Below are 13,910 nucleotides of genomic sequence, written 5' to 3'. Positions count from 1 at the left end.
TGGTTTGAAGCTCCCTGTACCACCGAAGGGACATTGTATCTAGCCTGTCCAGTGTGGAAGGTGTCTTCCTAGTCATTCCTAGGGATGAACAGAAGTTCATCCGTGTGGTGGGATTGATGGAAGCAAACTGCATGTACTTTGTGAAAGGAGGAACCTACCTAATTTGGGGACAAATCTTGTTCTAACTCAAAGAAGGTCCTAGCTGGATTGAAGGCATCATTCCTTCAGGAAGGCAGGGCCTGGGCTGCAGGTGAGGGCTGTCTGCAGTGCTGCAGCACACGTAGCAGGGCATTGGCGTTGTCCTGTGAAGATGCACTTGGACAAGGGTGCAAGGTGGCTGCAACCCTACATCCATGGTGCTTGCCCCATCCCCAAGAAGCTGGCAGAGTGCTGTGGCAGGAGTGTTGTGTGTGGTGGGGCTGCTCTGCTGCAGCCAGCTCGGGGCTGGTGTCCATGCATGAGAGCAGCTTTGGGAAGATGGCAACTGAAACTGTGGGAGGCTGGCAAAGCCCTTGTGAAATGACCCGAGAGGCTGCATTCACCAGAAACTCAGCCTGTAGCAGATGCGATTGTTGGGTTTTAGTACCCTCTTTCATGTGCTGGTGTTGAACAAATGAAATGCCACAACCTGCAATGAGAGCAATTGATGTTGGAGAAGGAGAATCTGTGGACCTCTACACAGGCACTTTTACTCCATGAGAGACTGAGCAGGTCTCTTCCTGCAAGAAGAGTCTGGCCTTGTGATTTTTCTCAGGCAGACACCAACACATGGGATGAATTCAGTGGGCTTTAGTGGGTGAGTAATGACCCAGTGTTGGGTTGTATTAGCTGCTTTTTTCATAAAGAAAGAAGGTATAGTGTTCTCAATCTGCAGAAAATCCCGTTGGAGGCCTGTTTGTTAATGATATGGGAAGAGCTGCTAGAGATGACAGGGATTCATTACCCTCATCTATCAGTGACGACTGAACAACACAGTAATGGGCTTAAGTGGAAGCAGGGATGAATTTAGGTAAACAGCAGAGGAGAATAAAATGTAAGAGCAGTTCTGCAATATTTCAGGCTGGGAGGGAAGATGAGGGAAGCTGCTGCTGGCTGCACCTTGGTGGGTGCAGGGGAACCTCCTGAGTCCCCATGGTTGAGGTTGGGCCCCAATTGCCCAAACAGCTCTTATTTATAGATCCCATCAGAAATGTTAGAGATCAGTTTGGCAAGGTGCTGAGTACTTGTGAGTCACTTCCACCCAGTCTTCTTAATTGGAAATAGATGGGCTGAAGGGCGCTTCTAGAGTGTAAATTTATCTGGTGAGATGGCAGCCCTGCCTTGGCAGCTTGGTGGGACAGGAGGCATCTAGCTGAAGTGTGCCAAGCCACTTGCTCAAAGTCATGGGCTGTGTTGGAAAGTTTAGTGAAGTTTTTGAGAGAAGACTGAAGCCAAAGAATTACCCATCCCCTGATCTCGGGGGATGTCAAAAGAGGAAAAACTTCCACCTGATAATATTTGGCTCCTGAAAATGAAATGGGGAATGTGCTTTATTCAGTTTTGTTTAACTTTTTTACAATATGCTCTCTTATAAATCTTCAGTTTGAGTCAACATTTTATATTATAGGAAGCTTCCAGTTATAGCTTCAAAACAAAATCACATTTTTCACTTTTGAAATGACAAAATAAAGCATACCGACTATTTTTTTTCCTTTTCTGTTCCTCCAGACATCTCAATTTTTGACCAGAAAAAAGTCAGAACTCGCTTGTCTAAGTGAGCAGCTTACAGATTTACTTCACTGATGTTTTCTGTTTTAAAATGTCTCTCCAGAAGATTCTTGACTAACCAGTCAGAAGTCTGTGCATTATTTCTGTGCAAGGGCAAAACTCAAAGACTAGATAGACAATATTTTCCTATCCTTGGAGAGGGGTTGCTTAACTCGCATCCACTGGCAGAGAAGGGCAATCTTGATGGCTGCAGCAGGATCTTTCCCATCCTGGATGATCATCTATTCTCCATGCAGAAGCCATCTTAGCACAGTTAAATACACAGTGAACACCGTGTTCCATACATTGCTCTGTGTTCTGTAGCCACACACTGATTATTCAAATTAGCATTATGAAAGGAAGCTTAATTTTCATGGAATACATTAGGTTGGTTTACTCTGGCAAAATAAATGTTTAAAATGAGACACGACATGTCCCTCAGATACGTCTGATGCAATTAAAAGTTCTAATAAAAATCTAGTTATTTATATAAGAGGAACTGCTAATATTTAAGCAATTTTTAAATTAATTATCTGGTGCCCATTTTATGTGTGTTCTTGAGAGGCTGATGGCATTTATTTTCCACCTCCTCTCACTTAAAGAAAAAGAAAAAAAACCCAGAAGCCAAGTTCTAATGGCATTTGAATGGGCATCCAGCCAGTTTCCCGCGAAACAGCGCTTGGGACATCTGTTCCTTATACCATGCAGTTAAAGGCACGCCATCTTAATGTTAGCAAGAAGACAGATTCTCTGCCTACTTGGATTGGGATATATGAAGAATTTTCTTTTAATCGGAGTGTAGTTTCATGGTGGGTGAGGCACTTGTTTGTGTTCTTAGTAATGTTACATATGAGCTTGAATTTGGAGCAATATCTCTTCCTTCCACCTCCAGTGAACTCAAATACTCTTTCAGGGCAGACTGTTGCTGTCAGTGCTTGCATTGTGATGGCTCTTTCCTGGGCTGAGCAGGGTAAGGTCCTTTCTTCTTGAGAGCAACTGGACTTCTTTGTTTGCCAGCATAATCCTGCTGAATGTCTGAAAAGCCTCAGCAAATGGACAGTACGTAAAGGATAGGTCAACTATACTGAGCAGGTGGAAACAGCCCAGCATTTCTAGGATATTGTTTGGGGCTTTCCAGCCAGAAACACAAAAAGATTAAGACTGGGGAAACCTCTGGGTGTCTCCAGTCTGACATCCTACCTGCAGCTGGGTTATCTTCAATTGCACAGAGCCTTGTCCAGTTGTTTCATATGTCTCCAGGAATGAGCTATTCCATAGCTTCGTAACTTCTCTGGTTCCAGTGCTGCACTATTCTTACTGTAGAGAATTTTCTTTATATCTAGTCATAATTTCTTTCTGAGGCTTTTGTCTAATGTCTCTTATCCTTTCATTGTGTTCCTCTGAGAAGAGTTTGTCTCTGGCTTTTCCCTTCTTTGAGCTAAGCAAACCCAGTTCCCTCAGTTTCTTCTCTGTCGTGGTTTAACCCCAGCCAGCAAATAAGCACCACACAGCTGCTCACTCACTTCCCCCCCCCCCCCTCCATCCAGTGGGATGGGGGAGAAAATCGGGAAAAAGAAGCAAAACCCATGGGTTGAGATAAGAATGGCTTAATAGAACAGAAAAGAAGAAACTAAGAATGACAACACTAATAAAATGACAACAGCAATAATGGAAGGATTGGAATGTACAAATGATGCACAGGGCAATTGCTCACCACCCGCTGACTGACACCCAGCCAGTCCCTGAGCTGCGATTCCCAGCCCCCACTTCCCAGTTCCTATACTAGATGGGACGTCCCATGGTATGGAATACACTGTTGGCCAGTTTGGGTCAGCTGCCCTGGCTGTGTCCTGTGCCAACTTCTTGTGCCCCTCCAGCTTTCTCGCTGGCTGGGCATGAGAAGCTGAAAAATCCTTGATATTAGTCTAAACACTTAGCAACAACTGAAAACATCAGTGTTACCAACATTCTTCACATACTGAACTCAAAACACAGCACCATACCAGCTACTAGGAAGACAGTTAACTCTATCCCAGCTGAAACTAGGACATTCTCTCATCCATGTTGCAACACATCTTCTTGATCATAGCAGCCTTCCTCACTCCCCTCAGCATCTTAAACCTCCCCCATCTCATGGTGTACTGAGGCTGCTGTTGCCTATTGCATCGTCCATTAGTTCTTCCTTATTCATGTGCAGCACAAATATCTTGCACCAGAACAAATCACCTGGTATAATTAGTTTAGCGCCTCTGGCTTACTACTGCTTAAATCAGCTGAGCATATGGACCACATCTTATATATCACATGACTTGCCTTACTCTTCCATTTTTGTAAAAAATGTTAGCACAGACCCATAGCTAAGTATGCTTTCAGATTTTAAAAACGTATTATGCAGCTGGTAAACTGCCATAACATTAACAGTGGACAACATACTTATGACCAAAGGGTTGAGGACTGGAGCATGCTAAAAGTAGGTTCATCAATAAGCAGGGTCAGGTGTAAATCTACTGACGGTTGAAAGTGGTAAGATTTAATGAAGGAAAATAGGCAGAAATATTCAATGTCTTAATTTTTTTTTCTCTTCTGCTCATGAAGTAAAAGCATGTCCTTTCCATGCAGTTGCAAATGGCATAGAAACTGTACCATTTGCAGTAGAGAGAGTTTTAAAAGCATTTGTTAAATTTTCTCCTTCACATCAGCACACCCTCTGTCCAGTCTAACTCTACCAGAGTTAGTCCTTGTCCCCTTTTCGAAATCTGCTGCTTCATGTTAACCGCAATTTTTTTTCCTGACAAAAAGAGACCTCTTGCTTTCAAGGTTGGTTGAGGATTTTCCCCCCACATTTTTACATGCTTACAATAAAGCTTATAAGCTTTTAAATCTGTTCTAAACCAAGATGAAACATTCATTTGGAAGAATGATAACAAAAGGTTTCAGCTTCTTCGAAGATATTTCTTGATTTGAGTGCAGAACCGCTCTGAGAATTTACGAAGTCTCGATTGACCCAAACCGCTTTTTTTTAATAGAGGAAGACATTTGCTTCCAAAAACTTTTTTGGCTGTTAGTTACCTATGTCAGATACATGTCCTCCTGCTTGCCTGCCCACTTGCTCACCCACTCCGCAGTGTGTTGCAGGAGATGCTCTGCCATGCCTAAAAGCCGTGATTGTGGATGTTGGTACCACGGTCTGCAGCAGGGTCCCAGGGAGCTTGGGAACTGGCAGCGGTCTTGGTACTGTAGCACAGAGCACAACAGGATTGTTCCTGTGCTCCCTTAGCATGTGTAGGTGGAAAGAGAGAGATTTGGAGACATGTGGGTGTTTCCACACAGAACTTCTCACACACTAATTCTGGGTATTATCACCTCGCTGCCTAATGAATGCTCTGAATGGTCTGTCACAAGTTTTCTATGCAAGACAAATTGGCTGTAGGGAATGAATGATGATTCCCATTTTGTTTCATTATTAGCAGTAATATGCTCCATTTTTCAGTGGGGGGGGAAATTAGGGAAGGGGAATTGCTTATAAATAGACTTAACTGCAGAGGGTTTTAGACCTTCGTGGTAGTCAGAAAGTGATAGAAATAAAACTTTACTTTGATTAGTGAGCTTTTCAATGGTAGAACTACACTATAACGCAGCTCTCCAATGCTGAGTAGCTAACACTGGAGTGTGTTTGTCTCATCTGGGGACAGTATCAGAGTAGCACTGTCCTTGACTCCAGTTATTCACAGGCCAGTACCCAGGCTGGACTTCATTTGCTGTATACATCTGTTGACATCCTCCCACGAAATCACAAATACAAGCACTGGCTTTGGTAAGACTTCAGCACATGCTTTGATTTTTTACTTCACGTGGTGCTTAAAAGCATGAAAAGGGGTTGAGAGTAGGGTTTCTTGTCACCAGACTCGAGGTGCCTCCCTTTTAGGCAGCTCACTGAGGGAAGTCATCTAGGCTTCCTTGGGAATTGAGTGAGAAAAAAGGGCATTCATGTGAAACTGGGACTCATGAATCCCTTTTTGGAGACAACCCTGAAACCAGCTCAGCCAAGGCACCTGTTAGATATCTTGAGCAAAGTGGCTTTCTGTCTCCTGTGCTTTTTTCAGGTTTTACTTCTGAAAAGGTATCCACCTCTGACCCTTAAGCAAATCCACCAAGAGTTCAGGTTGAAGGTAAACAGTTTCCCATTACTTTTCACGTACCTTTTGGGCTCTGCTTTTTCTCTTAAAAATTGTGCAAATCCTGGGACTTCAGTTCAGACTTAGTAGTCTGAACCGCTGGCTCTAAGGAAAGAATCAAGCCACAGAGCCACAGTTTCAGTTCTCCCCCCCCGCCATGTTGGCTATAAATGTTGTTCTTCCTTTGGAAAGGAATCCAAACACACTTCTCTCTCCTCCACTCTGCAGTAATTCACAGGCTGTACATGAGGGAGGTTCTTGGGAAGCATCTTGAGGTTGAGTTAAATCCATGTGTTACCTGGCACACACATATTTAACCAGTTTCTTTGGGGTGGGGGGGCTGATATTGCACTGGACTCAACTCCCTCCTGTCATACCAGGATTAACACTAGCCTGGCCTGAGGAGCTATAGCATTTTGAATAGGCCATTTCAGCAAAAGCTGCTTTATCCTTCACAGCTGATATTAAATCAGCAATGGTCCATCTCCCAGGGAAGGAGAGCCTGGGAGATGGCACAGTGAGAAGGACCGTTTCTCCTAGAACCGTTATGTGAAGACCCCTTTGTGCTGTGCTTGCTCCGATGTGATGTGTCAGGCATAAAACTTCATAAATGATCTACAAAATGAATCAGCTAGAGGATGATGTCCTTAATGGTCAGCTGGGAAATAGGAGTGCTTCACTGCGTGCTCTGACACTGCACTCTGCCCATTCACATGTCTCCCCTGCGCTAATTTGAACACCCCAAAGCTCTTGAGATGTTTCAAGCAGGCTTTTGCAAATAAGTGAGCGTTAACAAGCCATGAGAAATGCTTCATGGATGTGGAAGGGGCAGTCTGACCTCGTGACTAGGGAACCAGAAAAAATACTCGTTTCAGAGCAGTTGTGCGGGAAAAGACCTTGAGTGAAGTATTTCCATTGTGTTTGTGCTCACGTTTCTGCCCGACCCTGTGCCCATCTTTCTATGTCCTGAGCTCCCTGGGACAAGGTCCAGTTAGCTCTCTGTAAGCTGAAGCACAAGGGATCCTACAACATCTGGATACTCTTATTATATAAATCTCAGTGGAAACAAAGCCATGCTAATGCTTCAGTGCTCAGTCTATCAGTGCTGACAGTCCTCTCCTCTTTGAGCCCATTCTGTTAGAAATGTAGCAAAAGCCTGACAGTATGTAAATGTATATGCTCATGTGAAAGGTCTTTCAATGAGATACAGGGTCTACTTGGAATCAAGCAATAAAGTAATTAATTGGGAGGAAGTGGTTGCAATGCTTTCATCAATAAGATTGCAGTAAAATTGAGTATTGAAAGGTCTTGTCCTCTTCTGTGTTATCTAGTGCTGCTTCTGAATGAAGAGCAGTGCTCAGGTCCTGGCGTGGAGCACTATATCTTCCTGAGTTTCTTCATTCCCTTGACAGCAGGGATCACAGGGGCAGACACACAGTCAAGTTAATTTGCATCCTTCTGGCCATGGTTGCTGTCAGTATACTCTCTTAGCATATGGCAAATGCAAAAAAAGTGTGATTAGGCTTAAATCTGTTTCAGGGTGAACTAAGCTAAGTTGTGTTTGCCACGGGCAAAGATGAGTACGTGTGCAGTTACCACAGCTCAGCTGGCCCACGGAAAGCTGTTGAAATGCGCTAGCGTGAGTGCATGTATGAGCCCTTGGCATTGCAAAGGCAGTGATCAGACAGACTGATGGGTGTGTTAAGGCTTCTGGGAGGCAGCCACATTCAGTACTTTTAAAAATTTCATTTCAACATTGACCCTGTGGCTGCAGACCTTTCCTCTAGCTGGAAGCAGGACTTTTGATTCTAGTTCAGTATCTTTTGTTAAGAGTCAGGAGTGGGGTGGGCTGGCCCTGGGGAAAAAGCAGCAGTGACCACGCAGCGTCATGTCGCCATAACCTTTGCTTTTCTTTTCCTTCCGCAGCCCTTTTCAATCTAATTCCTGTGGGTCTTCGTGTGGTGGCAATCCAAGGGGTGAAGGCAGGTCTGTACGTTGCCATGAATGCTGAGGGATATCTCTACAGCTCAGTAAGTATTTTGCACTGTTGGGTTCCTGGAGTGGTTTGGTTTTGTAGGTGGGAGGGAAAAGACTGTATTAGGACTTGCAGCTTTTTCTGAAAATGGTCATGTATCAGCAAACCTTTAAAAGCAGGAACAGGGGAGTTGCTGCAAGGCCATGCAATATTCACTTTAAAGTGTCTCCATGGGGATTTGTGGCAGTATTTCCTGACCTGTGAAGATATACTTTGTGTTCCTTTGAGTAGTTAATTAATGTAGGTCACGTTGTAGAGGAGGTTGTGTGGTTGGCTGGTTATATTCTGGTTTCCCATTTGTGAAATGGCATGGACTGAATGGAATTGCTGCTTCTGAATTGTGCCCGGATAACTGATCATAGGTGGTGCCCCAGTGGGTCATACTCTGCTTTTGACTGCAGTGTAAATCCACAGCAATACCCTGACTTCATTAAGATGGTTCAGGACTATTCTGTTGGCAGAGTGCTTCAGTGGAGCAGAATTTCCCTGTATTTGTGTGGTCTTTTTAATGCACATAAAAGATAAGTGAGGCATTTTTTACTGACTAATTCCCCTATAACTTTCTTAGATGGCATGAAAGGGCATGAGGTTATTCATAAGATTCTCATTTGAAGTAAGTAATTGATTTTCACAGTGAATAATTGATTCAGTGATTTATTAAATATGGCAGCCCTTTGCCAGAATTTTTTATGCATCAAATAACTTTGCTCTAGTTCTACATAGTAAAAAGTGATCGCTAATAATACACTTCTCATTTCTGTAGTTATGATATCTTTAAAGCGTATAGTCAAGATTCTAATCTCGTCTGCCTTTGTGTAAACTTACAGTGCAGCAATTCTGCTCATCTAGGCATTTACTTTGCTTTAAAAGCGTACGTGAGAATTGAGATAGGACCACTGAAAGGACAACAGTTTGAGTTGCTCCTATGCAATTTTTCCTAACTCTTACCATCCATCTTCTTTTCTGGTCAGTTTTAAACTACTCACATGGTTGGGATTTCCCCCTTTCCCTCGGGAGGTAACAAAGCTCTGTCTCCCCAGTGGCTCAGGGTAGAAAATGGCAAGTGAATGTGTTAGTATGCCTGGCGAGATAGGTCTCAAAACTGGCTGCTTGTCAAGAAAAGACAGAGAGATCAATCTGGATCTCTGTGGATGCCAGACGCTTCCTGTTCTTTCATAGCCCAGTAAACATAAATGACTGCTTCTAAATAAATTACATTGTTTACTAACAATGAAAACTTCCTCTTTTTGTAAAGCTATCAGAGTCCTAAAGGTAATACCAAGCATGGCATGGTACTGCATTATTGTGTGTGCTTGCCTCTAGGCACATAGTTGGGGGGTCAGGACTGACGTTTTAGCCTGTGCTGTGCAGTGCTGGCATAAAGGGTTTTGGCCCAGCGCTGAAGCTCCTTGTACCACCGGTGCCCCGAAAATGAGGACTGCAGGAAAGCAGTGTATGTCACAGAGCCACATCCAGCCTGGCGGGGGTCTTTTTGGAGCAATGTGGGGTCAGCATTTTCTGAACAAATAGTGCAAGGGAGGGAAAGGCGTGGGGCTCAGGCAGAAGGAGAAATGGAGAGTTGGAAACATGATGTTTGACAGCTGAGAGGTTAGAGGTGATGCAAAGTATCTCTTGCTAGCAGTAGGGAGATGGTACTGAGGGTGGGAGAGATGTACCAAAAGATGGTGGGCAGCAGGAGGACCGCGTGTCCAGGAAACACATCTGCTAGTCATGTGAAGTCTCCTAAAAGGCAGCAGGTCATACATGTGTTCAAATGAGGGTGCTTTAATGGGGCCTGCTTATTCCCAGCAAGTGTGCCTGTCTTAAGTAGGGCAGTTAATTGGCGAAGGCTAAGGATGTACCGTGATGGCCAGTGGTTAATGAAGTGGACCTCATTACATGCCATGGCTTGATGGCATTCAACTCTGAACTAGTAAGAGTTAGACTGTTCATTTCATCAACATGATCCAGGGTTTCTGCTTGCAGTAAATGGATGCTACTGGCCCATCTCTACTCCAGGGAGGTGGAACTCACTGGACACTATTTTCTTCTTGTTTTGACTAGTGGCTCTGTCTCTGTCTTACAGCAGTAAATCAATGAATTCACTGTGCTTTGGAGCAGACCACAAGGCAAGAAAAAAGAAAATTTGTGGATAAAGCCTGTTAGGAGCAGGGAGTGTGGGTCAAGCCACTCATAATGTCAAAGATGAGGGATGAGACTAGGGTCCTATAAAAGAACTGGATATAGCTGAAAAGAGCTCAGCCTTTTCAAGCAGTCTCTTTTGGATGCTGCAGCTTTCTTTGTGGTGCTGGGATCCCACTCCAACATTTGGCATGGCTGTGTCAGTCTTGAAGACTGTGCTGGGGAATTGCTTTGGCAGGACTTGACAGTCTGTTCCTCTCCAGGGTGAGCAGGGCCCCCAGCCCTGCCGCCTGGACCTGATTGCTGCCCACACCAAAGGACACATTGTCCCTGTCCCTTTGCTTAGCAGATCCTAAACTACAGCTTTGCTCTGGCTCAGCCCAGTTTCTGTTGGTGTTGTGCATGTACCTATTTTTTTCACGAGCCTTTTCTGAAGAATTTCTGAAAAAAATGGGTCAATATTCCCCATAGATATTGTTCACTCACACAGATCCATTGACAAATGAACTTTTTCTGCTGCTTGGCTGCCTCCCCTGCTCTCTGTCCCAGGCCTAGCCCCGTGAGGACTTCTTGTAACACCCTCAAGCCCAGGACTGCTTTCAGATAAAATATAACTGTCCAGGGAAGTGGGAGGGGTTTTGGGTGGTGGTTTTTTGTTTGTTTGTTTGTTTGTTTTTCCTCTTGAGCTCAGATTGTGGCTGTAACTGAATACATCAGTGTGTGTTTGTTTTGATTTTGTTTGGTGGTGGGGTTTTTTTTTTATGATATTTAATCTGTGTGCATCAGCTGAGACTTTGGCTGACGTTCTCTGCCCTGGATCAAACCAGAGGCTATTATCAGCCTGGTCTCAGAGATGGTTTGTGCCAGCTCCTTCTGAGTTTGGGCCAATGGGCTCTTGAATGAATGGGTTTAGAATAACCAGCCCTTGGAAAAAGTCTTCCTGGTGCCAGTCAGCACAAAAGCAGGGCTGAGTGGGGTCCTCTAAAGCCAAACTTGGTGAGAAGGCTCTTTGCAGAAACATGCAAGACACTCCTATGTGCTCAGCCACATCGATACCTTTAACAATGAGTTTCCTCATCTCTTCAGTTAGGGATAGGTAGGGACAGCGTGGGGTTGGGTTGCTGGGTTGAAGCCACGCATAGATCCCCAGCCAACATCAGAGTCCTAAATGCATTAGATAGCAAAATCTCCTTGCTTGGGAAGCAGCTGCTTGTGACTTTCGTGCATTATTTACTTACACTAGATACCTGATTTTTTGTTGTTTTTGTTTTTTTCCTCCCCCAGTCTAGCTTATTGCTACGTCTGAGGTCCGCTGGGGAATTAGGTGCTTAGTAGGGAAGAAAATCAGGTGTTGTTCTGAGGCACCTGACTTTGCAGACAGTAGGATGCAAAACACAGTCTTCATAGCAAGCTTGCAGAGTCATTGGTGTGTTCCCATTTGATTTCTTGTAATGTAGAGCAGCCGTAAATTCCCTGATGGTGCACAAATGTTTTTATCGGCACCTGTTCTGCAGTGTGACATGACTCTCCTGAGGATCCACCGCTAGCATTTTATGCCAAAGTAAAAATACAGAGAATGAATGAAGAGCAGTGGGTATTATTTGTACTGTCTTAGGGCTTGGGAAGCTGAGACCAAAGGGTGGTTGTTGCAGAGGAGAGAGAAACAGGATAAAGAGGTACGTCCTGCTCCAGTGAGTTTACAGCCTAATCGTAAGGGGAGAAGACACAGAACATGCTCTCCTGTCTCCGTCTGGAGTTAATAGTTCCACCGCCAAATTAATTCCTACTCTGGTATAACCTTTCTTTGTGAAGTTTCTCTCCTTGGAGCACAGCTTTCTCTCTGTTACCCCTGCTGCAACAACTCACAGGGGCATGGGGAAGGGAGTGCCTGCAAAGTGGTTTGCCTGAGAGGTAAACCTGGTTCTCCCGAAGCAGCCTCTACAGGCCCACCCAATCACTCCAAGTACACTGAAATTGCAGCTCTCAGTATGATGATATGTATAATTCAGTGGTGGTACAGCTGGGATTGGTTTTGCCCCAAGTGCATAACACTTCTCTTCTAAAATGTACTGCTCTCAGATATTCCTTGTTGTTTAACTTGGAGTTCTAATTATTTTTGAAATGGCAAATCGTGATACATAATTTATTGGAAAGACTGAGAAAACCCTAGCAGAGATACAGAATACAGAGGAAAAAAAATGGGTCGCTTACGAGAGCTCAGTATGGTTTTACAGTATAAACCTTTGAGTTTGAAATGCTGAAATTGGAGCTTGAATCACTTCAAAGATTCCTGCTAATAAGGGAATGATTATGCACAATAAAAAAAAAACACAAAGCAGCATTGAAAAAACCCAAGTCACGTTAAGAGCTCAGTGTGTCTTTGCATTTTCTTTTTCTCTGCTTTTTTTTCCTGCTCTATCATTTTGCATAATAAACATGTCTTGCATAATAATAAACAAGCATCTGGGAAAGTATGTGTATTAACTGTATTTTTTTAATCTGCTTGCAATGCTATAACTATTTTGCTACAACTCCTCTAGGGTTGCTGCGCTCTTATTTACATCATTTCAAGGTCAGGGGCTGGAATCAATAGTGCTGCGTTGTCTCCCCTAATAGGCTTGGGGTGTTAAACCTGCTCCTGCCAGTGCCATTTCTTTTAATTCCTATTTGACCACCAGTGGTGCTAGTTGATTCAGTCAGAAGTACTGACAGGCCAGGCAGGTATCCTGGATGTGTCCCTCTTGCAAACTTTGCAAGCAAGCACACTTACTGGGGGGATTCCCTAGTTTACATGCCTCATTAGGGAGCCAGGTCAGTGGAGAGAATGAAACGTCTCCAAGGGCAAAGCACAGCAGGAGCGCAATGTAATGTGCATTTAATTTCCCTCCAGAGTATCTGCTCTTCTTTGCTGGCTGTTTAAAGGGAGTCGCTGAATGAAGGCAATAACTGCGTGATGTAAAACTCCTCCTGTCCCCTGGCTTATTCATAAATATGGAGGGAACAAAATGGATGCTCAGGGAAGCAGCTGTGCTGAGGACAGCCAGCCCCTGGGAGCGGATTCCTGCCTTGCATCGAATGTTCCTAAAATACAGCTCCTGGCAGGCACCCTGGCATGCCACGCTTGTAGCATGGAAACTTGTAAACACGACTATCAATAGCAAAGTGGTCCCTTTTCCCTTGGTGGGGTGCTGCTGCCCACATTGCTCTGCTTGGCTCTCGGGAGCTCTTCAAGGGTCCAGTTTCCCTTTCCCCCCAGCGGAGCGAGCTCCCCCATCCCGTGTGTAACTGGTGAAAGTCGGGCAGGACCAGTGCTGGCCCACACTAGCTCAGGGGTTATTCAGGATGTTGCGAGAGCCAGCAATGGGTACAACCTCACTTAGCTGGACTGCTTGTCAGATAAGGAGAGCTGGGACAGTGCAGTACTGTGTTTTTGGGGGGGGCAGCTTTCCTATCTGGCATCCTGATGAGGGACCTGTATTCTCTGAACTTGCCTAGCACAGCACCACAGCAGGGCTCCCATGGGGAGGGTGCTGCTCTGCACCTTGTATCGACGTCTGGAATATTAGGTCAGACTTAGCTTTTGCCTATTCAAGCAAGAGACAGTTCAGAGGACAAAATCAGTAACAGCAGGGCCTAATCCTGTTTTCCTAGCCAGCTGTTCCTTGTTTTATGTGATAGCAGTGCAAATTACAAAGAATAAGTATGCTTCAATCAGAAGTGCCTTCTCTTAGCCTTGGTTGTGTGGGATATTTAGGAATGTGCTATGTTCCACCTAACACCAGCTGGAAGAGCAGGCATGGGACATTCCTGTT

General features: G+C 44.5%; 1 protein-coding gene across 2 annotated transcripts in view; it reads left to right on the top strand.

The window, feature by feature from the left end:
- The window catches only part of FGF12 (fibroblast growth factor 12), a 236,912-nt gene that overhangs the window by 155,546 nt on the left and 67,456 nt on the right, over nt 1–13,910 (top strand). For both annotated transcript variants that reach the window (XM_075033244.1, XM_075033243.1), the window contains one exon: nt 7,848–7,951. In XM_075033244.1, the coding sequence (XP_074889345.1) occupies nt 7,848–7,951 (104 nt within the window). The remainder of the gene's footprint in view (nt 1–7,847; nt 7,952–13,910) is intronic.

This window comes from Buteo buteo, chromosome 7 (genome assembly GCF_964188355.1).
Source record: "Buteo buteo chromosome 7, bButBut1.hap1.1, whole genome shotgun sequence".
NCBI lineage: Eukaryota > Metazoa > Chordata > Aves > Accipitriformes > Accipitridae > Buteo > Buteo buteo.
Note: the sequence above shows the minus strand (reverse complement) of the source record. Positions and strands in the feature narration are given on the sequence as shown.